Source organism: Mytilus trossulus, chromosome 3 (genome assembly GCF_036588685.1).
Source record: "Mytilus trossulus isolate FHL-02 chromosome 3, PNRI_Mtr1.1.1.hap1, whole genome shotgun sequence".
Classification (NCBI taxonomy): domain Eukaryota; kingdom Metazoa; phylum Mollusca; class Bivalvia; order Mytilida; family Mytilidae; genus Mytilus; species Mytilus trossulus.
Window position 1 is genome coordinate 56,983,758 of NC_086375.1, and position 26,371 is coordinate 57,010,128.

The following is a 26,371-nucleotide window of genomic DNA, read 5'->3' on the forward strand; positions in this document are numbered from 1 at the left end:
TATAGACACTTCTAGCTTACAGTCAGTCATATTTTCTTTTACCCAAAATATGCATGATTGGCAAGGAATAGGAAAACATTTGTTATTGAACCAACAGCACCAGGTAGCTTCCACCACTATCACATTGCAGCAGATAAAAGAAATGCACAACACCTTCACTCTTTAACACATTACAGTAGATAAGAGATATGCACGATACCTTTACTATTAATATGTTGCAGGTGATTGAGGACAAATATAACACTATTACAAATCAGATAATATTGCATTGAAGAAAATTAAACTTTGATTGAAATCCCTTGAAAATATAAACAACCTCATGATGTCTTTGGATATACCACTATGTGTACGTTACCTTGATATACTGATATATAAAACCTCCCTGTTTTAATGTAGGCGTTGTCAAAAGATTAAAACATATATTGACTGAGTAGTATTTTATTGATACCCTTTGTAACAACAAATGTATATATAAACTATCAAATCGTAAAATTTATTTTCAAAGTTTTACAACAGTTTCATATCAACAACCTCTCATGTTATTTATCTCTTTTAAATATCAATATTAAGATAATTTCTAATAAACAAACTTGTTCATAATCTGATTTTTTTTTCAATCAGGCAAGTTTGATCTTAGATATTTTTGGTCGTCTTATCAAAGACTTTTTTGTAATTAGATTTTTATGTATTAGATCATAAACAGTTTTTGTAGCAACTGCTTCCAATGCATACATTACAGTATCCTACTGGGAACCAATATCAAATGTATATATAGAACTTATATATAAAATATTCACTGTCAGAAAGCCAGGGTTTGTTCTATAACAAAGAGCTGATAGTATGTTTTTTTTTTGTACTTGTAAAACTATTAAACTATAAAGAAGTCTAGAAAAATGCCATATTATCTGTTTCAAAAACATAACATTTGTTCACAAAAAATATTTGTTCATATTTTAAGTAGAATAACATTCATGTATGTTCACATGCATGGATTTCAATATTACTGCAAGTTGGGACTTTTGAAGCATGATCAAAATACATGAAATAAAAATTAATAAGATGCAATACAATTCAGTTCTCATTTGTAAAAAAAGAATCTAAAAGTACCTAATAAAAAAAGGGAGATGTGGTTTAATTGCCAACAAAATACAATCTGCCAGAGACCAAATGATAGCAACTTTAGGTCACTGTGTCTGTTCCATCTCAGGAGCCTTTACTTTATTGGTTGATAGTTGTTTCTATGTATTGGTAATCATACAACATCTCCTTAGTTTTATAAGGATAGGAATTTAAAGCATGATAATAATAAATGAAATATACTTAATTATAGGGGCAAACATTTGATACTAATGGTAAATTTCATTTTTTTACTGAAATTTATATTTTCTATCATTTTATTTTTGGACAACTTGATTTTGTTAGTCACTATGACAGTTATATTTTTCAAATGTACATTTGCCTTTTGTTTAAAAGATAAATAAAAGGAAGTTATGAAAATAAAAATATCACACAGTTGACTTTCAAATATTAAACACAATTCACACAACATCTAAATAAAAGTAGTCTCTAATTGTTAAATCTATTTTTAGCTACCTTTAGTTGATCTAATTCTATAAACTAGTGTGTTATACAATTACAAGATAATTTAGACAACAATAACAAAATTTATATGCCATTCTATTACAATTATTAAATAACAAATCTTTTTAATTTGTTTTTTATCAATTAAACACAACATAATTTGTATATACTAGAAAAGATATCTGAGTATTATTTGACAACAACTCTGATTTAATCAAATCATGAAACTTTGTATAATAATGAAAAACAGTAATAGCATAAGTTCAAACATATGAATTGTAATTGCTTACAAAATAAATCATGATTTTAAGTATTTTACTTCAATAAAACTCTTGAAGTTTCAAAACTATGGACAGTACAATACTTAAAATGCACAATCTCTTTATGGTGGAAGGATACAAATTGATAATCTTAACATTTCAGGAATTTTTCAAATCACAATGAATTTTCTTATTAATATTACTTTCAATAATTTTTTTTTTATCAACATTGATTGTTAGTATAAAAGAAACAAGGGAGTATTCATTAAAAAATAAGCTGAACAAAATTCAATGAAGCCATCAACTTGAGAATTTTCTTCATGGCAACTCTTAATATGGGACAACTTGAAACTTAAAAAAAATCAAAAAAAACCACACACAAAAAAACTGACAAAAATGTTATAGATAAAACAATTTTAAAGTAATGTAAGAAAATTATCTGATGCAAACTAAATTATGCAAATTTTGAAAAATATATTCTCTCATTTTTAAAGTGGTGTCTCTGGTTTTCTCATTCTAATCCATTGAATTATTGGGGAAAGCTCAAGATCACATGATGCAATAGCAGATACTGAAAAAGACTCTTTTACTAAGGATAACATTAGTCTGTAATGATCAAATTAGACTATCATACAAATACACTTATGTACCCAAATAAATCAGCTTCAGTTCTGTGTGCATCATGAAATACACAAACTGATAATATAAACATTTCAAAAAATTTAAACTTCACAAACAATTTATTTTCTTATTAATATTACTTTCCATAAAAAAAATATATTTTCTTCTCAAAAACAAGTATACAATAAAAACTTATGTTATTAAATGTAATAAAGCTAAATGTATAGAGACATCAAAACAATTATATAACAACAAATCTGAATGATAAATTTCTTGATTGAATTCTCCTGAGATCAAATTAACAATATCAGCCTGCCCTTCACTTTCCTCCATATTTTGCCAGTAATGATTCTATTTCAATTTCTGCTGTCTTGTCCTGTCAAGAAATACACACCAATCAATGACATAATAAGTATATAAGCTTAAAGATTATAAAGTATGGAAGGATTTCTTATAAACCCACACTACAATGAAATAAGGTACTGGTACCTTTGTTATTTCAGAAGCAAAATTTTTGGTCTGTAATAATTTTTTAGAAAACAAATAGAATAACACTTAATACCAATAATCACAATAACCACCATTATCTTCCATCAGCAACCACAAAAAAACATAATTAATTAAATAAGGCTAATTCAAATTCTAATTCATATGTAATTTTATATCAAATATTTTTTGCTAACATGTATGAAGACATTTACCCACTTTAAAGGCCAAGGCAATAGTACAAATTAATAATTACATTAAATTTATGTTTCATTATAATACTTTATTCTGATTTGCTAACTGCACATCAAGTGTTATTTCTTAAGCAATTGCATTACTTAATAAATATTTAAGAAATAATTCATGGGGGCTTGAATATATCGTGATTTTACCACGGGTTGGCCCTTTATGACAAATATTTTACCCTGAGCGATAGCGAGGGGTAAAATATCGGCATAAAGGGACAACCCATGGTAAAATTTAGATATATTCAAGCCCCCATGAATTAATTCGATTCTAATAAGACAAATTCGGCAATTCTTTTGGATCGAAGCGCTCTAGGTGGAGGCAAATATTTGCCGTTCCCATAAATAAACGCACTTTTAGATTGGCGGTAAAGAACGGAGGAAACAGAATTAGTGACATGCTCAAACTATTTACAATAACATATTTAGATAAATTTGGATGAATTTTAATGATAATTTACCAATATATCTTCTATGTATATAAAAAAGGGCTTATACCACATTTTAGCATCGTTTGTTTACGTTTCTTTGTTGTGATGATTTTCGGTATCAGAAGCGTGAATTTTCCCGTAACATGCTTAAATTATTACGTCATTATTCTTTGACGTCGTGTACTTCATTCATAAACAATCATGTGACGTGGGAGTACAATCGGAACAGCCCAAACAATATATCCATATTTTACCACGGGTGTGAACTCAAAGCGTTTGAAGGACGTCATGTTAGAATATCATTTATAACAAGTGGTCTCACAATAAAGTGCACATGTGAATTAAATAAAACAATTATAAAATTTGTGTTTTCATGATCATAGCTAAAAAATGTAATTATAAGAATTGAATGCTTCTTTTTGTAACTTCATAGGGTTGAAAAAGTGTTGACCTTGCGCACATTTTTATAATGAAGTGCTTCTGCGCTTCATACAACATGTACTTCGGTCAACGCTTTTACACTCCAATAAAGTTAAAAAAGAAGCATTCAATTCTTAAATAATGAACATTCTTTAGTATCAACAGAATTTCAAATAATGAGGTGTACAAACAAAATAGATAATTAATAAGAACAAGTGTTAAACTTACATCTTGACTAACTACAGGCAGAAGACTGGCTTTTTCTAACCATTCTACAGCTTCAGGGTACTTGCTTAGTTCTACATAACACTGAAAAGTAAGCAAAAGTTTGATGTAATGATTCTTATTACTTAACTAGATATTGACAATGTCCCCTACTTTAAAAATTTGACACAGGGACTCAAATGAAAAGAAATAACATAAATACTGAGCTTGTACTCAAATTCAAAAAGGGGAATTCCATAAAAACTTACCAAAGTTTTGTTGTGTTTCATTATCATGTTTTCTAACATGCAGTTATATATAGTGTTTCCTTAGATTGATTACTGGTATCTTATCAATTGGGTTTCCTTGAGTTGTGGTTTTACTGAAGACTCATATATTTCTAAGGATAACAAATTTTGAGGATCAATGTAAAATGGGATTTTCAAGGATATTTGATTTCACATTTGATATTTTAAACAAGCTTACAGAAACTTACTTGGTTGAATATTTCAAATCCTGATAATTTACCTCTTCTCATGATTTTTTTTCTCTCAAATAAAAGTGATATTAAAGTGTGTTATATTTTGCAACTTTATATCTGACTAAACAGGGAAAGCATGAATTTGCTGTGAAATTCATTTTTATCAGATTTGCCACTGAGTTATATTGTATTTTCTTTACATTTTCAAATGTTCATTGCAGAAGCTTACCTTTCCAATGTATAATAAATTTTCTTTCCATACACCTGGGTTGAGTCTGTCTGCCTGTAATAAAACATTGTAAAGATTTAATTCTCTAAACATTTTATGTGTATACTGATTCAACATTAAGCATTAGAAAGTAGGTATCAACAACTCAAAGATGTGTTTAAAAGCTAAAGAATTGATGGTGTTTTTATATTTGTAAAACTTTCAGATGAGTTTTACAAAACTAAAAACTCCATTTTAATTTTTATAAACACAATATGTATAGAGGATTTTGTAAAATTAAAAAAAAAACCCTCACATTAATATATGTTGTTGAACAAACACTAAAAAAACACACAAAAAAATCTGCATTTACTGCATTGAAAACTCATTAAGATAACAATTATAACATTGCAGACCACAACTATATAATTAATATAAATACTTCAAGGTCAGTGAACAAAAACATCGATTAAAGCGCTGTAAGCACTGTAGGCAGTTAACCAAAAACCAAGGCAAATATAATAATGAAAACTGTGGCAATGTTGCTTCAACTTTTTTTTAAAGATTTAAAAGAACAAACATTAAACATTCATATTATTCATTTAATGAATTAAACATTAAGGCAAATAATTCATTTTTTATCAAGGTTTTCAATAGCAACGCACATGAGCACGAATGGTCATGAGTCTTTCATGAGTCAGCAGTGGTACAAATTTGCAATGATTGCAATTCTTCTAGTTGAACGTAATTGTTCGTATTAGTTGACTGTTAGTAGTTCAAGTTGACTTTAGTACGAGCTTGCAAAAGTATGAATGGACTTGCTTCCCTGGAAAGAAAACTGAGATTGTGTTTTACAGTACAAAAGTTATGAGACACAAATCAGACATATGTTTACTACTACAGGGATCAATGGTGAGGTCTGACTGACCTGTCCATAGTAAATGTAAATGACTCCCACCTTCACCCCAAGTCCATGATGTCTAAGTTTGGAATAAAATGACAGGTGGTAGGGTCTAGAAAAGTGATATGCATATGTGTGGCTTATGAGATTGACCTTGTATGTCATTCAATCTTTTTGAAATGAAAAACAGGAATGAATATGGTTTAGGCATTGGTATCTAAATCTTTTACAAGTTCTCAAAACACACACAAGAGGGTGTGGGGTGACCCTAGGGACTACCCCTTTTTTTCATTTGATTTTTTATATTGTCCCATACATGAATATACATAGTTGATGGGTGGGGATCTCGACCGTTATCAAGTTTTCAAACAGGAGGGGTGGGGATCTGGACCGTTATCAAGTTTTCAAATAGGAGGGGTGGGGACCCCCATGACTTCCCCTATATTTCATTTGATTTGTTATATTGTCCAATACATGAATATATATTGTTGAGGGTGGGGATCTCATCTGTTTCTAAGTATCAAACAGAAGTGGGTAGGGTGACCCTAAGGACTCTCCCTATATTTCATTTGATTAGTTCTCACACATGAATATATATGGTTTAATTTAAAGGTGGGGATCTCAACTGTTTCCAATTTCTCAATCAGATGACTGCAGGGACTCCCCCAAAATTTCATTTAATTTAGACTGACCTATCAAAATTGAGAAGAAAAAAAAAACCCTTGAAATTGCAGTAATATGTTTAATTTGAAAAGAATTTAACATGCATTACAAACATTTAACACTGATAAAAAAAATTATACTGTTACCAGGAACATATATATTGTTAGATAAACTGTTCCCAGCTGTCACTTGTATTGGATTTTGACATTAAAGTTGGTGTACAAAATAATTTCTGCTTTTCTTTCTTTTAAACAATTTTGGTTTTCAATTCTTATGTTTATATTTATTTACCATGCGTAGCTGTATTTTGTCACCTGTCTGGATTTTTTTAGTTGATAGCCCCAAAACCCCGATTACCCTTATCCGCTTCCGGAATCGAATCCGATATTGTAATCTCACGGCAGCCATTTTGTATACAATGTTGTTTTTGACAGAAAGTGAGATATGATTTTACTTGGATTTACACATTATTTATCAGCGATTTTCTGTATAAAGCTAGCGTATCAAATTGAACATCGCTGTCATGAATAGTAATGATGAAAATAAGTTTGAGATCGTTTTTTAGGAAACTTTGGTAAAAATGTTTGCAAAGTTATTTTTTTATTTTCTTTCAACTCAAGGTCCGTCGGTCATCGTAGCTAGTAATTAAGTAGAAAGTCTGACTGCAAAAGTGGAAGGTCACAGACCCTAGACCACAGCTAATTTGAACCCCTGCGTCCAAATTAAAAAGATTCGAAAATTTCGTCTTCTAATTCAAAATTGCAGCCAATAGCGTGATCAGTTGAACTTATATATGAAGTTGACTACGTATTGACGACAAACAATATTCCTACGAAATCTTAACTCCTTGTCTTTAGAGATTTTCGGCGATTAAATATTTCATACATTTGTTCTTTGACATCTTAGCCAAAAGCTCAACAGTCAGGGTTAGGATGGAAATCCATCCAAACTTAAGATTTAGGTATTTGGATGGATATTCCATCCAAAAGAAAAAGGATGGACTTACCATCCATTTGTTTAACAGTTTTAATGGATGGCTTTCCCTTCCAATTAGAAGATATATGTTTGATGGATAAACCATCCATTTTTTTTCCCTCTGTGCTTGAAAATAGTAGTATACATCTTACACAAATTCAGCAGTTAGAAATGAATACAGAGAGGATCATCAAGATTGAATGGTCAATAAAAGGATACCATGCTTTTCGGATAAAGCCTCACTCACAAATTGAGTTAGATGTGTTGCCCGAGGAAGGAAATCCTTTCAGCCAATATGCAACAAAGGTAGTAATGCCACTGCTTCAAGAGATTTCTCCAGATCTTCACAATGTTTCAACCGACATGAGAGAAGAAAACCACCAAAGGGGACAGCTTATGAAAGATATTGCAGGTTTGTTCATGTTGTTGTTACTCTATTTATATAGTTCATGTACTTTACCATGTTTACATTTACCTTGGTTAAAATTTTACTGACACCTACTCATGACAATGTGTCCCCTAAACATGCTAAATGAGGCTAAGTTATACATGTTATATATTCTTTTAGTCATTTATATATAATAAACACTTTGCAAATTAAAAAGGATTAACCAGTTTTTATCAAAGCTTGGGTAGCTCAATAAAGTCAGTCAGAACATCAGAAATCTATTATTTTTCTTTTTTTTTGCACAGGAAAACAAGTGGGGAGAGTTCCTGCAAATCTTTGCACAGCTTTCAGAAATATGATTTCTCGGAACACTATCAGATGCATTAAGTGTAAAGTCACAGGACCACCAAGACTCTCAGCAAATCCACCATCAAACCAACGATACCGGTCAAACAATAGAGGTCATGACAGACCAGGTGGGGGAGCAGACATTCCTTGTTCTTATTATTTGCATATACGTGACCGGATGTTTGCAGATACAATGCATATTCTTGAAGACTGTGTACCTCTTAGGGAACTTGATGAAAGAGTACACGCATGAACATCATGTAAACAAATTTATTGATATCAATTCATACAGCAAGTTCAAAACAACAAGCATTTGTATTCTTAATCATGTATGATACACAACATATTATGTAATCATGTTAGATATGTAATATTTTTTTAATATGTATATAAAAATACAACAATATGAAGAAAACATACCCCCACTGTAAGGATCACCAAACTTTTATAGAATTTGATAATAATCCAAAAATAATCAGAGCATGAAAATTAAACTTGGTAAAAATGGAAGAGACTACTGCAGCATTCATTTATAATTCTTTATTTCTCGAATGTCTAGTTGCATTGTTTTTACATAGAATGTCTTCTTAACTTGTAAATAGACATTTGTTGCTCTCCTTAAAATTTATATATATACATATCATTAAATCAAATCAATACAGTTTTACATTCCCAAACACAATCATAATACATGTACTGGTGCGTGGATCCTTAAATTAACATGTTTATTTTCTTTTCTTAACACTTTAAATACTGTATGAAAAGCAGGGTGAAAACAAAACAAGTACATGATGAATATTAACAGTAGTAAACATTGTGATTAAGTACAACATATGAATATTAGGATAATCCCAAAGTAAGAATTGGGTGGAGCATATAGAAAATAAATTTATCAAAAATATTGTACACACAGTAAAACAAGTAAACAATGTAAAGTAAAAAACAGTTATCAAAATACATGAAAATCATAGTAATTCAAACAAATGTAAACAAATTTATCAAAATACATGTAGTTTATAACAAATGCAAAATCAAAAACATGGTAAATGGAGGAAGATTATAATATAAACAGCAAATTTGGTACTTCAATCATAAATGAATATGACAATCACATTTATTCAGTACATAAAATACAAATTAAAATATAAAATTGACATCATTGTACAAATGTCTCTTTTGTGATCATGACGTTATCAGACTACAACAAGTTAATTCAAGACAATGTGATTTTTTATTTGAGAGGACTTTTACTCATTATGCTTAAAGTAAGATTAAAACATCATAAACAATTTTTGCAAATACTGCCCTCAATATCAACATGATCAATGAAATATATACGAGATATGGAATATCACTAGGGTTGATGATGATTGGAACATAAAAGACACAAATTGTAAACATTTAACATTGCAATTTGTAATAATTAACATCATGAATGGATGAAAAAAGCCTACACTATCTTGATGTACATAAAAAATGATTATTTGTTTGATTCAGTGCCTTTCTTTCTCCCTCTGCCCTGTCCCCGACCTCTGCCCCTGCCCCTTGTTTCAACTCTTTCTTTTGGATTAACTCTGTTTTTCCTAACCCATATACGTTTTTTTATATCTGCTATTCTGTCTTTGTCCAAAGCAATTGCATTTTCACCAGATACAAAAGCTTCTCCCAATTCCTTCCTTTGGGATTCACCTAAGCCTATACCTGGCAAAAATGAGAACTGCTCTGGTGCTTTCAGGGGAGAAGGTTCTACAGCTTGTTTTTTAACAGTAGATTTGTTCAATTTCAGGAGCAATGATTCTCTTCTTGTCTCTATCATTCCGTCTTTAAAATCAAGAAGACTCTCATTTTCTTTGAATTTTTTGATGAAATCGTCTGTACCTGTATAGTGGACCTCTCCATTTTCCCTTTTTATTAGGCAGAAGTAAGCTAATCTCTCTGCCCCAACTGATGCATTTGTTAACTTGTCAAAAATTTTAAGATTTCGGTCAAAATGCTTCCTTTTTCTATCCTTCTCTCTTCTTTCCATCTGCGTGGGCGTACCATTTTGTTTGCTCATAAACTTGCCCTTTTGGTTTCTTTTTCTTCCTGTCAAATGACAAGAAGTTAAAAGTGTTATCATTCCATCAAAATGGTATCATAATTATTTAAAAAGTTTATATAAACAAATGATAAAATGGACAATACATATACATATTAATTTTATACCAGTTTGTTAAGATTGAGTTGTTGTTTCTACTTATCAAATGTGTTTTTAATAAAGTTATCATCTCTCTAACTTAGTATGTTTTTTTCTAATGAAAAATAAAATAGATTATAGCTACATGTACAACCAACAGATCTGACAGCTACACAAGGTGTTGGTGTAACCATATAGATCTTGAAATGTAATAATTATTCAAATTGGTACTCAGTTCATTTGCAACACTCATAACTAAAAGAAAGTTTAGCGCTTCAATACTGAAAAATTATGTAATCAGTCATGGTTTGCACTATTGTTTAGAACATAAATTGTTGGTTTTCTTGTTTGGAACACATCATTTTGGGGTCTTTCCAGCGTGCTAGGTGGAAGAATCTTTTGCTCCATGTTGAAGGTAGAAGTGACCTATAGCTGTGTACATCATTTGGTCTCTTGCAGAGAGTTGTCTCATTGGCAATCAGACCACATTCTTTTCATTTTTAAAATATGTACTTACTTGGACTTGGTGTTTTTGAGGTTGATGGCACTTCTTCTACTGCATCTAACATAAAGGTTGATGGTGTTGGTATAACTGGACTCAACTCTTCAGGCATTACGTCATCTCCTAAGTCCACCTCATTACTATCAACTATGTCAATAGAAATCGGCATAATGGTAGATTCTCCTCCTAAAGTATCAACAGCCAAGTCATGAAGAGAAGGTGCATCTAGATCTTCGTCATTTACTGTGTCCATAGCTATATTATTTAGGTGGATATCTATAATATTGCCTTCATTTTGTAACCCATCATCTTCTGCAAACACTGTTCATAAAGAAAATAAAAGTACAAAAAGTCAATAAATGTTTTGTCTCAATTTGTAAACATGACGTTTTCCCTGTTTTAGTATTATGGCTTCTTATATTCATATTGTAGTTGCCATTTATCAGGTTGAGGAGGGCCCAAGGCACAGAATATGGACATTTATTATAACTGCAATTAATATGATAAACATGATCAATATCTGAGATTTATACTTTACTAGTCATGATAGTGGCAACATTAATGAAACAGAAAGATGCCATGAATTAAGAACATTTTCATCATAAATTAAATTCAAAAATGTTTAATATTTACTATATATGATAAATTCAAAACAGATTGTATTAGACATTGATAAAGAAGTTGAACTTTCGCAATCTTACCTAAATAATTTTCCTGATTTTCTGCTGCAATCACAAGGTTATAAATAGGGTCATCAATTCCTTCTGAAAACAGTAAAATTTATTAATCAGCTGATTGAAAAAATGGATCAATTATGCATGCTACAGTCAAATTATTTCTTCTAATTCGAAGATGCAATTATTAGTAATTTTTTAAGCATGCAATCAGGCAACTGTACGTGTACAAAAATCATGCAATTATCAATATTTTGTTCCTTAATAAATAAAGTTGTTAAATTATCATACAAATGGTAGTGTCATCTAAATTTAAAAAAAAAATAACGTTCATTTCAAAGTTCTCCCTAGATAAAAGAGTCCAGCAAAGTTCTAAAACACATTTAAATTGGTGTCTCGATTTTAACATGGGATAAAATTTAGTGAGCTTTACATACCACACTAGCATTATAAGTTCTCCAACTCTTCATTTAAGAAATTACTATCCCCATCTACACTGTCAAGATAAGCAGCAGCAGTTGATATTTCCTCCAAAAACTTTATATGATCCTCCTTCCGAGTGGTTTTACTTCTTATCATTTCCCTATATAAATCAAGGAACATGAGCTTATTAATTTCATCAAGATCATCAATTGTATCTAAAATTTTGTTGTCAATCTCTTGAATTGTAAGTGAATCAACAGACAAATATTTTTCTCTCTCTGATGGAAGAATGTAGACAGGATGGTGAATGGATGGATCATTTGGTGGTGGCTGATGTAAAAGCATATCCATTATTCGATAACCTCTCTTTCTATTTGATTCTCTTGTAAAATACAACAGTTCTTGATCTAGAATATCAGCTGAAATTGATGTTAATACTGGTCCATGTTTTTGGTCACTTATATAACCAGTTTGTCGAAGGCGTAGTCTCCACTCATTTATAGGAGCTTCTAAATCTGGTTCTTTTCCATGCAAGTCCTCATATACGCTTCCTACAATACTGGTTACAGATTTTTTAATCTGTTTCAGTGATTGATTATTTCTACAAGTTGACAACCATACTTTTTCAGTTGGAACACCTCGTTTCAACCATGTCTTTACAGATTTATTTTCTTCTTCAAGAATGAAGTCAAACCCTTGACCTTTGCTCTTATTCCCTGATTTGGATAGACTACAGTGAGAGGCAAAATGTGTTTTTAGTTCAACTGGCATTAGCTGATGTACAAAATGATCAAATACTTCAATGTCTTGGTATTTGGGATGGTTCCTTCCATGAAAGAGCTCCTTACTCATAAATTTTCCTGCTTGCAGAAGAATGTAATTGTTGCGTCTCACAGCCATTCTTATATTTATGATAGCTTGAGTATACCTACATACCATTTCAAATAGATACAGATAATTCGCATTGTCACTTTTTGTCTTTACATATGAAATGTAGTCTTGAGGACTAGGATCATGCTTTTCATGTAGACATTTTTCAACATATGGCTTGACCAACTCTAAAATTGTACCTAAATGAAATATCATGATGAGTTGCCATGTCTTGTGGTTGTCAGAACATGCCAATGCTGATTTCTGGGCCTTTTCAGATCTAAATCCCATTACCTCAACTAATGATTTCATGCATACATTCCAGTTCAATTCCATAAAGCTCTTCATAAGGTTCATTTCATAATGACCATCACCACAAATAAGGAATACCCAATCAAATTCTTGAACATATCGTGATCTTGTATTAGGATGTGCTTTGACTTCATGATCTTCAACATTCTTAATACCTAAAAATCCTTCTTCACATTCTAAGCATACAAAGTACTCTTCAACAACTCTTCGTACCAATCCATGCGGAAGCCCATCACAGCAAACGAATGTCCAAAATCTTTTTGGGGTTTCATCATCGTCTTTCAAATATTTAGAAATTCTTCCTTTTTTACCAATATGTCGTAGAACTAATACGATGCTGTCAATAGAATTGGGATTTACAAATACAGGATCCAACAGACAAATTTCAGCTGGAATGTCATTATGTGAAGATTCAACATGGCTATATTTCTGTGGATTTTCAACAACTGGTTTGGAAATACCATACTCATTGACAGTGCTTTTTCTTGAAAAGTGTTTCTGTTTGACACCATCAGTACTTTTAGTAGTCTTTGCTTCTATCAGCGCCTCATGACACTGTGAGCATTTTCTCTTGTTTTTCTCAAATAAGCAGCCACACCTTGGACATTTTTTATATTTCTGTTCTATCTCTAATTCAACAATAGTTTTGTCCACATGATCCTTCCATAGATTATTTTCCTCGTCAAATATAACTTCCTCTGACACTTGTTGGATAGCTAAGTCCAATACATGATACAGTTCATTGTAGTGATTTTGCTTAATATCCGAATAAAAATCTGTACTTGTATCTTGACTATCACCTGACTGACACATACTTTCTATAATGTTCTCTTTTCCTTCAGAAGTTATCCACTTTCCTGGTGTTAAACTTTCATTCTGTTGAAGGTTTTTGTTTTCTGTTACCTTTATTGCAGCAACATTTGTAATTACAGACATTTTGACCTTATTATTAGCATTTATGTTCCAACTTCTCCCTATGACCTGTTCATTATCAAAAACGAATATTACATCCCCACTTGGACAATTGGTCTCTCTTCCAATATTTATATCTGAAACAAAATTATATACTGTGGCATATTTTGCCCCTGGAATAGCAGTTCCCAAAACATTACAAGCCGTTTTGTTTTTGGTAAAGGAATAAACAACTAAGTTCTGCATAAAAGACCAGGCTCCAATGAACTGAGGGTCGCATAAACGATAAATACTTTCAAGTACCGGAATGAAATTTTCTACTTTAATTGTTGTTGTTGTTTTTCCAGTGAGTGCCAAAACACATTGTATAACAAGCTGATCAAACTGATTAATGTACTCATTGATATCGATGCTCTCAAGTGTTTTCAGATTGTTGTAGGGAAAAGACTTTTGATGATTTTGTATAATATTTTTCATTTCCTGATTAGTATGAACATGTCCAATCATTTTAGCTATACATTCAAGTTTTTCAGATATTTCTAACGAGGAAAATAACTGTAATAATTCATCCATAACATTGTCAGTAGAACATCCTGGATTGTTCGAACTGCAAATTTGACAATCAATGGAATGAGCATGGTACTGGTATAGTTTTATATTAACTGTGGTATTGGAGCTTTTTTTCCGAGTAGATCTATATCTAAACAGAATGCTTCTACATGCATTACACAAAAAATCTGGATGAATCAAAGGGTCATCTTCATGCAAACAGATATCAAATATATCCATTAGTTCCTGCGTAAATTTAAATTTTCCTACTCTTTTTTTACACTCAGTCTGCCTGCAACAGAGACGGCACAAATTTTGAAGCCTTTTTACATGCTCTGAAATAAAAAAAGAATATTATAGGACAGTTGATATCAAGTGAACGCAAAAATTTTGAAGTCATTAATTTGTTTCTGAATTTATCACAGCTTAAAATTTACACTAAATATAAAAAATAGAAAATGTGGTATGATATCCAAGGATCCAAGATTGTTAATGTCAGCAATTATATATATATCCGTATTGCCTTCAATGAAGAGCAAAAGCCCACACCTCATAGCAAGTTAAATTTTAAAAAATACTGGCCATGGCCATCTTATTTCTTCAAAAGAAATAACCAATATCATAGATTTAAAACAAACCTTCTGTCTGTAAACTTATAAATTAATAAGAAACTAAGGTCTGGTTTTGTTAAGGGACTAAGGAAAAAAGTATAATTGTCTTGGGGCCGGATTCAGAATAAAAGCAAAACTATCATTTGACTATGTAAAATGTAGGATTTTAAAAAAAAAAAAAATTTCGGGACAGACTATATGTGAACCAAATCTAGTTTAGTTAAAATTCACTACTTAAAATGCCAATAAAACTTAAGGGTCGACGTTTTGAGCATGTTGTTCCATTAAAAAAAATATGGTACGCTTACGGAACACCAGTATACTTATTTTATTTCATCCTCCTTCATCAAAGTTCATTATAAACCATTGAATTTATGTATACTGGAGATAAATGGGCAATCATTCATGTCAGACTGTTAAATCATGACAATTATGTTCTACATCTAAAATCCATGCGGGGTATTTAAGACATCATGCAAAACATGCAACTTGTACTTTCATTTGGTTTGGGGTGGGCTACATGCACTGTTTAAAATTCTGTACACAAAAGTAAATCTTAACAATTCTGACAATATCATACACTGAAAATGATAATTCATACTCACTTTTTAAGTAAAATTGTAAGACATAAATTGTGACAATTATTTGGGTTTCAGTGTGTCATACAATTTTTCTTCAAAATATTGAGGACAGATTATTTATTAAAAATATATAGCTTTCAGACATTAAAGCCAAATTTGTATCTGTAACTTTGTGTATCATGTTTATTATCACATGCCTATTCAGAAAATGATCTGATAAGGACAAAAAACAAAAGTTGTGTTTACCATATGTAATGTAATCTGTTGAAAAAAAGGGATGTCACAGTAAGTCAATTTTTATTTTATTGAACATGTTGAATTGCTATTTAGTTTATTTATTGCATGTTTTAGTGTGTTATTGCAATATCAGATCCAGAACAGGTGAAACTGTTATATATATATAGAAGGGATAGGCAAAGAACCCTTTAAATAAGTGAAATTCCGTTGAAATAAAATTTAAACGTCACGCAAAAAAGGGGGGTCCACCCAATCATGTCAATATAACAGCACATGTGGGTGAAAGACAACCAACAGAATCGTAAAGCAGACGGATGGAATTTCCATCCACTTTATGTATAAAATAATGGATGGATTTCCCATCCACTATTATTAACAAAGTGGATGGATTTTCCATCAAATTTTGTCTATACGCTTTTTTAAAATAGGATGGATTTTCCATCCAAATTTCAACGATCGTTTTCATGTGGCAGAAATGCATCAGACGTTCGGTCAACGTTCGGACATTTCCCGTTGATATTTTGGGTCATTAGGCTATTTTATCATTAAATGTATATCTTATGAATGAAAATATGCCTGTTTTTATCATGAGGAAATATTTTGAGCTCCACAAATAGCTATATTCTTACCAGGTATGCTCGGATCGTTTTCAGGTTCAGTCGCCATTTTTCCGTGTTATTGTTGATACGAAAATCACGTGATCGATGACAAAACCTCGTGATAACCTATGCTATTTTTACCACGGGATTTTCCTCTAAATTAACACCGATATGCAACGTACACGCTTAAAATATTCGATTTTCTTTAATACGCAGTATTGGATGGATTTAACATCCAAATATGAGGGATGGATTTCCATCCTAACCCTGACTGCTCAATGGATAATAAACTACACAAGGATTCATAATGAGCTCTACTTCCTATGGGCAACTTCAAAACTTTTGGGAAAATCAACAATCATTTAAGGTTTTTCTTGTCATATTTTTTGTAATCCAGAATGAAAAGTATGAAAAAAACTGTCCAATAAGTTATAAATAATAAAGTAGCCAGCAAGATGATAACAATGGCACGTATTTCAGCATTTATTGGGTAGCACACAAATCGAGGGTGCTCGCATAAGGCAGCTTAACTGCCTAAAAATGAGAGATATTTTGAATGCATTTTCCTGAAATTTGACCTGTCTTTAAAGTAAGTTATTTGAATTTTGACAAATGAATGTAGTTAAATGTCAATTATTTAAAACTTGTACTAAGATAAATAATTAATCAACAATCAAAACTAATTTTAATACCTATGTGATGTGATATCTGATGAAATTTTAAAACCTTGAGATCTATATAAAAATCTGATGACCTGATGGAAAAGATTTGATTAAGTAAGGTATTGGTTTTGAATTCCTATTAATAGCCTATACACCTATTAGAAGAGTTCCAACAACATTATATCACATGCAATGAATTAGATAATAGTGTCCAACCTGATGACATATTATTTCAACTTTGAAATTTATCAACAACTAAAATAATGCTATACTTCTGTGATTCTCTATCATAATTAACTCAATATAAATCAAGCTTTCTCCTTCTAAATTAGTGGCACAAAAAAATATACAGGACATTACCTCTAAAAAGTGTGTCAAAGCTTCCCCAGCTGTTGAGGTAGGTGGTGTAGCAAATAATGTAGCTGCTGCCTTCCTCTCTAACCAAGATAACATATAAACCTACAATCAAATGTAAACAGTAAGTATCCTTGTCTCAGGGGTTTAAGTGCTATTTTAAGAATAAAATTGAGAATGGAAATAGGGAATGTGTCAAAGAGACAACAACCTGACCATAGAAAAAACAACAGCAGGTCACCAACAGGTCTTCAATGTAGGGAGAAATTACTAGTGTTGTTCCGATGATCGGAATAAGTCGGAAATCAGTTGGTTGGGACTGGCGATGTCGATAATCGATTGGGATTTTGTTCAATCGATTGTCGTTAAAGTTTCCGGACTTTGAGCTTGTCAACTTCCGGTCCGTTTATTGTTTGCATTTCATATGCGCAGTCAAACAATATTAACAAAAAATATCAGTCGATGACAGTAACAATGTCATACATCCTATAATTAAAGAAATAACTAATTTCCTTCGTTATAAACGTGACAAAAAGCATTTGCAGATTGATGGAATGGTATTTAAGATTAATAACTTTGTATGAAATACTTTCTTTCAATTACTTTCGAAATCATGAAAATACATGTATCATAAAAACATTTTATTAGGCTAATGATATGGTATCACACAACACAATTATAGTTCAAATAAAGAAACAATTACAAGAATTATCAAGGTATAAATTCTAAAAATGTAATTGCATACAATTAACCCTAAACTACATGTAGTATATAAAAAATCATCATATAACACTCTTATATTTAGGGTATGGGAGGGCGGGTTTATATTTTTCTCTTAAATCTATCGAAATCGTTGATCGACGCTTCAACTCGAAAATAGATACAATTTATATATAAAAAAGAACTAAGTGTTTACCGTGTGAAAACCAATCTTGAAGTGAAAATTGCAGGTATGTAAATTCTTTCTCAGTAATTAATCATTTTTATTAAAATAAAAATTTCCAAATTCCGGTACTTGTTACTTGAGAGCGTACAAATAATTCTGATTTTAGACAAAATAATTCCGTTGCTTCATTAAAACGTGTTGCAAGTTGCCTTTTATTAATGTGTTATCCATTTGTAGCATCAAAAACGTCATATTCCTTTCCAGATTGCTTGCCAAACATCGTTTACTTTTGTAAATTTTCCGAAATTTGTTCGCCATTTATAAAAATATAACAATCACGAATCGGATACGGTTCAACTATGTAAAAATTCTGCATTCTTGCAATTATAAGTTCAGACACACGAATGACACAATTGAAAGAAAATAATGATTACAAAAGTAATAAAAGCGTTCTACACGAATTAACAGACATTGGCTTAATACCCATGTTTACTGTAAAATGCAAATGCATTGTTTTATTTTTTTCTGGTAATTTTAAATTTCTAAAAGTTAAAAAAAACTTTATATATCTTTTCCTAATTTGAAGCATCCAAATGTTCATACAGCTATGTTATTGAATTTGTTTTGCGAGTTTCACCATTTAAATTTAGAAATGTTAGCGTCACTGTTGGTAATTATGAGATAAAATATGTTCAATATGAATCTTGATTCTTATTAATTCATTGTTTTAACTGCTAAATAGATAATTATCAAATGTACTAGAATTATAATTTAGTAGTAATTATGCCAGAATATGAAATGGAAACAAAAGATCAAATATGAATACTGGTATATAAACTCTACAGTGATATGGATAGACACATTAGACAAGTACAATGAGACTAAATGCATGATTTCCTTTAAAAAAAAGAGGGCAAGGTGTTATGATCCGATTATAACCGATATTCGGTTGGTTGCTGTCAACCAATTGTAATAGATAATCGATTGGTAATTTTTAATTGTACACAAGAAACTAAAATTAAAATAATACCAGACTAACAAAAGCCAGAGGCTCCCGAATTGGGACAGGCGTAAAAATGTCGAGGGGTTAAACATATTTATGAGATCTCAACCCTGCATTGTGACGTCACAATTTCCAATGAAAAAACATGCATATTGCGGTGAAGAGTGTGTTACTTACAAATATTTGTCTTACAATGCATTTCTTCATGTTTTATGCCTCAAATAGCAAGTACAGGAAAGAAATTACATTGTACAAATTTGGGTCATCTTTTTTAAGGTGAAGTACAAATTTGGTTCAGTTGAAAAAAAGGTGAATAATATATGCATGTCACAGAAACAGTATTTAGCCATGTAATTTAAAAGAGTTACATTAACAAGATGTATCACATGCAAGGGAGGTAATATATATATCAGAAGTCGGTATTTTACAATTTATTTACAATGTAAACTATTTCATTATCAACTATCAACAATGTTATAACTTACACCATAGCACCATCTCCCAAGTAAATGATGATTAGAAGGGTCTGTTTTGTTGAGTTCTATGGCTTTTTCTATATGCTCCTACAAAAAGTACAATATACAGCCAAAAGGTTACAATAATTTCAGCAAATATTGATTATTATAAGATGCACATTCACTAAGTTAAACAAAATATTTTTCATTATGAACTGATTGTTTCTATACAGTTATTAATATAAGAAGGATAAAATAAATTACAACAACTCCAACCCACAGTGCTCCAACTAATATAACTAAGATGCAGAATATGGAGTGCAATAAATTTAAACTACTGGTTTATTTCTTTTTAAAACTCATTTTAAACAATTTTAACATGTTAGTATTTTATTACATCTAATATTTAGTCAAAATAGCTATCTCACATGTCAAAACTGTAGTAAATCAAATCAGGTGTAGCTTGACCATGACTTTTTTATTTATCTTATACCTGGTGGTGGACAGCTTTAGCCTACATTGTAAATCACATGTGGGTTTGCCACTTTAATATAATTCAGAAAAAATATTGAGATTTAGAATGAAAAATATATGCTGTACTAAAAACAATCTCTTGAAAAAAGACAAAACTGTAAAGCAACAAACATTTTTATTATATTTCTCTTTTATTCAGATTCCTCCAAAGGCTTACCTTAAATGTATAACCATTCTTTATTTTGTTCTGTGTTCCTTCATAGTCACCAATACTTCCTAATGTTATGGAATACCTTAATAAAACAAAAAACAAACCAAGTGTGTGAGATAGGAAAGGGAAATTATAATTAACTAACTCTTTTCAAACTAATCCTATTTTTTTAAAGTTCCATGTGATGGTTCTTAATTGAATAAAAAAAATATTAAGTACACATTAATTAATCTCAATATGGTAGATCTCAAACTACCGTTATGGAAAGCTAAAAGTGACCACATGTAGTTACTGGAGATACAAACCAAGTTACTGGTCTGGAGATACCAGCCAAATAACCTTTAAGGCTTATAAACATAATAAAATGTTTATAATTCAAAGATAGTTGAAATCAAAGAGCTGAAAGCTCTGAAGAAAAATGACGCCACTGTCTCTAATATTGGGATAGTTTTTATGCAAGTCTTGATTTTCACATACCGTAATTAGTTTAACTTTGCAACATGTATCGTAAGCATATAATTGATATTCGTATATGTGTATGTGTGTGAAGTGAAGGTGACAACAGGCTGGTTTTTTAAGACAAATGAATAGGTCAAGACTAGCTGAATTGTACAAATAAATACCGTAGAAAGGCTTGTATATTTCTCACTGGTACATAGTCTGAATCTGAGTCCGTTCGCTTCCATTCACGTTTGCGCCCACTCATTTTCACCCCTTTCACTTTCACACCCTACATGTTCGCACCCAATCTTAATTGGTTTTGTGTTTAATAACTATGTAAGCAAGTGTTTTCTTATAAGTATAATTGTTGTCATTGTCTCAAAATAAAGTGAGACAGCAATTTTTTTTTTGTGTTGAATAAATCTTAATTATGTTTTGGATAAGGTATTGCTAAAAATAATAATAATCCTTTCTAAATAAAGTGGTATTTTGTCAACGTTTTATTTTGTGTTGAATAACTCTTAATCATGTTTTGGTTAGTGTATTGCTATAACTTGTTTCATTGACTTGTTTCAAAATGAAGTGAGATTCTGACTATGTTTGTTTCTGCGTGTTGAATAAATTTTATCATGTTTTGGTTATATTAGTGGATTGCTATATTTTGGTTTCTATGTTATATTGTTTCGTTGTTTCAGATCAATGGGACCAAGCTGTTAAAAACAATTATCTTTTGTGTTTTTTCCTTTAAAATCTTCAATGTTTTACTCATACCAAGCTATAAATACATTCAGTATTTACACCAAAGCAATTTAAATCAACAACCATAATTTTCCAATTATTCAACTTGAATTTGAATTAAAATTGGGCGTGAATGAGTAGAGTGTGAATGTGCGAACGTGTAGGGTGCGAAAATGTATTGGGCACAAACAGACCTGATGCCACACAGTCTGAACCCCCTTCTCCCACAAAATATTAAGTAAATAATCTTTTTGTAACTGCTATCAAAGGTCTAATGAAACTCAGATAGTTTCAAACATTTGTCAAAGAATTCTAGTCAAACTGGCACCTAGTTAAATTGGCACCTGAACGTCGTAGGAAGGCGTCCCAGAAAAATAATAAAATAGCCTTGCCAGACGTCATAATTATTTGGACTAATACATGAGATATTGTGTATTTTTCTGCATTATTTTAACCAGTTGAGCATTTTACAGGATTGTTGGTTTAATGCTGTTTAAACCTTACTAAAAAAAAAAACCACCTTAAATTTGCTAATTATTTGGCATGAAAGTTTGATTTATTGAAAGGGACTCATAGTTTTCCATTTTATTTTAATAATTGACTTGTTTTTACAATTACACAAATTGTCGAATTGTTAAAACAACAGCTTTGGTAAGGGCTTCGTTGTTTACCTTTATACACTACATATTCACTTTCGTTTCGTGGTTTACCAAAATACACAACAACATATTCACTATGTACTTGGTAACAGTAATTAATTAATTGAATAGAAAATATTATATCAAATATTATTGGATGCCGAATTGACGTCCAATATGTGCCGATTTGACTAGATGCCAATTTAACCAGGTGCCGACTTGACTTGTACGTTTCAATTCCTCTGCGATCGTTTGCGGTATTTTCTTGAGAAAACCTATTTTCCATCATCAAAGAGAAGAAGAAACTGCTTTAAAATGATTCTGGAACGCTTCATGATTGTTAAAATAAGTTTAATTCACTCAAAAACAATTTTAAAACTTGCGATTAAATAGGAAGTTTCCAAAGCACGTGTAAAAGAAGAAATTAACCTGTGAGAGTGGAAATCCGTATATGACAGATATCCCTATAGTACGACTTTGAAAGTAAAACAGTTCAATCCTTTTGTAAAACAATCTTTGATATACCTATCACATTAATGTTTGAATGGTCTTAAGCTTATTCAAACCATATAAGTCGGTATGAAACACCAAAACGGAATGAACAATAACCGATTACGTTTTGTAGTTTACAAATTCTAAAACTGGTTCCCGTCAAACTACAACACTTTGTTCGAGTGTAGTGGAATACAAGCAAAAACCAGTGTAAACTGGGTCCTGGCTGGTTTAATACTACACAATGATGCATAATGATAACACAAGCAGATTCCAGTTTGTTTGGAAAATAGGAAATACGAAACCAAGCGCGGTAGGCAGAGCAATGTAATGAAGTTCAGGTCGGCAGTTATGGAACAATGACTGCGTCATTTTCCAAAAACCCCACAGCACTGTTCATCTAAACTTTAAATGATGTCAGCCTGGAAGTTAACCAGTGCTTTGATAATAAGAAACATTCGACTTACTGCCCATAAGTGCAGTTGCCTCTAGAAAAGGCTTAGAAATCTAGAGGCATTTTGTGAATCCTTAGAACATGTAGAACCCAATAAGTATTACAGACCAAAACACATCTGGTTTACCAGGGCAGGGGTACCACATTACATAAGCAATTTACCATTAATGACTGCTGCACTTACATATACTCTACTCCTAGTAGAATTTAAGACCAAAACAATTCTGTAGATGTGAAGATATTTTTATATCTTTTGGTCTTTTTAGATATTTGTCTCCTCAGCAATCATGCCATTATTTTTTTTTATATTTCAAATATAATGAAAATTCTTTAATAAATGTAATTTTTTGATGCAAAAAACAAGAAATTATCAATGTTTCAATCTTTGAATTGTTTTACATTTGTTATTTGGGGCCATTCATAGCTGACTATGAGGAAGGGGCTTTGCTCTTTGTTGAAGGCTATACAGTGACATATAGTTATTAATTTGTGTGTCATTTGGTCTCTTGTGGAGAAAAGTTTTCATTGGCAATCATACCACATCTTCTTTTTATAGATAAAGATAGATTCAAATTATTGTATTCTGAAATTTTTAATATCCAAACAGTAGCATTATGTATATTTAAAAATGAAACCTTATTAAATAAATTACCATTTGTGTGAATTAGCTGATTTCTGATTGAGATGTAAGGCCCTTTCAGCTGTATCTTTGGCTGTGTAAAGCATTTCTTTTTTCTTTTCAATATTTCCTTTCCCTCCTTCTATCTGTGCTAACTGGTATGTACACTTAGCTAATCTCCAATGGAAATCAGCATCAGTGAGATACTAAAAAAAATTATATGATTAGTGGCATATTTTTTTCACACTTTACCAACATCAATTTCAACAATTATACTTTGAAAAAAAGACCCTTATTGCAATGTTTTAAACAGGTCACATGAGGTGTCATAATGGACCCTCTGAACATTTTTTCCTGCTAGGTATCAAAAGTAATTTCTTAGAGGTACTAATTGGCTCATAACATATTTGAGGCATATCCACTTTTTTTTCTTTTTCTGAGGGGTTTTTCTTGTATTAATTTGTAAATTTGTAAAAATGAGGGGTTGATGGCATCAAAAAGATACGTGGGGTTTAAACCTAAGGGATTGAAAATTGCCTTAAATTTTTCTTCAGTTTTTTTTAACAAGGTATAATAACCATCCACCCCACCCCCTTTCTGATAATAAATGGAATGGCCTAATGCCCCACAGTTGTCATGTAGCACAAAGAAGAAAATATTGTTTTTTTATTTTGTTTTCTTCCTTCCTTGAAATGATGAATAAAATAAGTTGTTAATTGTTATTGAAAACTAAATATTTAATTGTAATGTCATAAAGCATAATAATATTAATTACCAAACAGCCCCATCAAATTTTAATTTTGTTCTTCACATCTTAATATGTGACAAATTGTAAATGTATAAATTTGAAATATATGTGACCATAATGTCTCCATTTTTACATATACAAATACCTTAGTTTTGTTGTTTTGAAGAAGTTCATATGCTTTTAATTTTTCTGTTTCTCCCCCATCTATGAATGTATCAATCTCTGTATAAAGGGCAGGGACATCAGCACTTTGTTCAACTTTTACTATATCTTCAGTATCGGAATCCCCTTCTGTTGGAGTTTCAAATTCACTGGAGCTAAAATATAAAGCATAAATTTATATATTTCACTATCATATCTGTTCAAATGAACTTTTTGTTTTTTGTTTTTAAATCTAAAAAGATTAACTAGCTCAGCTCTAAAGAGCCTGTGCCACTCACGTTCGTTTATATGCATTTTACCTCTATGTTCTATTTTAAGCCATGTCTGCCATCTTGATTGGGTCATCGGTTTATTGTGTTTCCTGCCATTTAAATGTACGCTATTAGTTATAATAAGTGTTGTGAGTTGACATGGTATGTATTTACAATGGTATCAGTTAACTTGTGTTATGTACATGTATGTGTATGGTTGTATTTGTTTTGTAGTTAAATTGTGAGAGTTGTGTCCCTTTGTATATTGATCATGATGATGCATATTTGTCATGTAATTTTATCAGTCTCTTAGGAATAAAGGGGGTCTCATTGGGGTTTTGGATCCCTGATCCTGCTTAGTGTTTTGTCAGATTCCCGTATCCCACTTACACTATGTACTACACAAGCAATTCTCATTTTTTTTGTAATTTCCAGTGTCCAGCTAGACTTCATTTCCCGCTTTCACAGCACAATAATTTGAGTTTTAAGTGTCACGCTTACAAAACAAACGTCAAACCCACATCATGCTTAGAGCCCAATGAGACCCACAATAAACGTGCCATGGCATTAGACTGTTAGATGTTTTTTTGTTGCTTAAGCAAATATAAATTTAACGGCATGCAGACGCAAGTATATGTCTCCAAGTACATATTACTTGCTTCCCCTTTTATCATATTCATAATATTTATAACCATGATAACGTAAACCATCATAAAATCGTACCCTCCTAGAGCATCTTCATAATTGTCAGTTTCATCACCACTACTTGCACTGATAACAGAATAGTATCCAGATCTCTTTTTTCTCCATTTTGACTTTCCTTCAAGTTTCTCATTTAGGATACTGATTTCTGCTTTCAAAGTTTCTATTGACGACGACAATCTATGGATTTCTCTCAAGAAAGCACTCGTTAGTTTGAAATAAAGAATGGTGCCTCCTACACCAACACATAAACCTGTACCTAATACCATCATCAGGTTTGAATTGTGTTTAAAAAAGGTTGACATTGTGTTGGTTTTTATGTTTTTAAGTATTATTTTAGTTCGAAAAAATCGAAACTTAGGAGGGAGGAAAACCGGAAGTTTAAAAGAATTTAGGTGAAAACCAACAACGGTCCTAATTGCA

General features: G+C 31.2%; 4 protein-coding genes across 4 annotated transcripts; 1 reads left to right on the plus strand and 3 right to left on the minus strand.

Moving 5' to 3' along the window:
- Positions 1–422: 422 nt before the first annotated feature.
- LOC134711932 (regulator of microtubule dynamics protein 1-like) lies at positions 423–26,339 on the minus strand. The gene is made up of 9 exons (XM_063572950.1): positions 25,970–26,339; positions 24,979–25,150; positions 24,119–24,291; positions 20,710–20,785; positions 20,049–20,126; positions 17,681–17,779; positions 4,959–5,012; positions 4,273–4,353; positions 423–2,838 (listed from the first exon to the last, which is right to left on the minus strand). The coding sequence occupies exons 1-9, from the start codon at positions 26,251–26,253 to the stop codon at positions 2,782–2,784; spliced, it is 1,074 nt and encodes a 357-aa protein (XP_063429020.1). The 5' UTR covers positions 26,254–26,339; the 3' UTR covers positions 423–2,781.
- Positions 7,483–8,465, plus strand: LOC134711931 (uncharacterized). Its single transcript, XM_063572949.1, has 2 exons — positions 7,483–7,888; positions 8,170–8,465. Exons 1-2 carry the CDS (start codon positions 7,498–7,500, stop codon positions 8,463–8,465), a joined length of 687 nt encoding a protein of 228 aa, XP_063429019.1. The 5' UTR covers positions 7,483–7,497.
- Positions 8,467–13,358, minus strand: LOC134711930 (uncharacterized). Its single transcript, XM_063572948.1, has 4 exons — positions 12,002–13,358; positions 11,592–11,654; positions 10,906–11,211; positions 8,467–10,297 (listed from the first exon to the last, which is right to left on the minus strand). Exons 3-4 carry the CDS (start codon positions 11,141–11,143, stop codon positions 9,693–9,695), a joined length of 843 nt encoding a protein of 280 aa, XP_063429018.1. The 5' UTR covers positions 11,144–11,211; positions 11,592–11,654; positions 12,002–13,358; the 3' UTR covers positions 8,467–9,692.
- Positions 12,012–16,906, minus strand: LOC134709537 (uncharacterized). The gene is made up of 2 exons (XM_063569697.1): positions 16,689–16,906; positions 12,012–14,965 (listed from the first exon to the last, which is right to left on the minus strand). The coding sequence occupies exons 1-2, from the start codon at positions 16,723–16,725 to the stop codon at positions 12,012–12,014; spliced, it is 2,991 nt and encodes a 996-aa protein (XP_063425767.1). The 5' UTR covers positions 16,726–16,906.
- Positions 26,340–26,371: the final 32 nt, after the last annotated feature.

Bases quoted from the DNA above. Each gene is read 5' to 3' on its own strand.
- LOC134711931 (XM_063572949.1), top strand. From the start codon at position 7,498: ATGGACTTACCATCCATTTGTTTAACAGTTTTAATGGATGGCTTTCCC. The intron at 7,889-8,169 runs GTTTGTTCATGT...TTTTTTGCACAG, and splicing joins GCTTATGAAAGATATTGCAG to GAAAACAAGTGGGGAGAGTT.
- LOC134711930 (XM_063572948.1), bottom strand. From the start codon at position 11,143: ATGGACACAGTAAATGACGAAGATCTAGATGCACCTTCTCTTCATGAC. The intron at 10,298-10,905 runs GTAAGTACATAT...GTCATTTGACAG, and splicing joins CTCAAAAACACCAAGTCCAA to GAAGAAAAAGAAACCAAAAG.
- LOC134709537 (XM_063569697.1), bottom strand. From the start codon at position 16,725: ATGGCGACTGAACCTGAAAACGATCCGAGCATACCTG. The intron at 14,966-16,688 runs GTAAGAATATAG...TTTTTATTTCAG, and splicing joins AAACGATCCGAGCATACCTG to AGCATGTAAAAAGGCTTCAA.
- LOC134711932 (XM_063572950.1), bottom strand. From the start codon at position 26,253: ATGTCAACCTTTTTTAAACACAATTCAAACCTGATGATGGTATTAGGT. The intron at 24,292-24,978 runs GTATTTGTATAT...AATTTTTTTTAG, and splicing joins TTCAAAACAACAAAACTAAG to TATCTCACTGATGCTGATTT. The intron at 4,354-4,958 runs GTAAGCTTCTGC...CTTACTTTTCAG, and splicing joins ATTTATTATACATTGGAAAG to TGTTATGTAGAACTAAGCAA.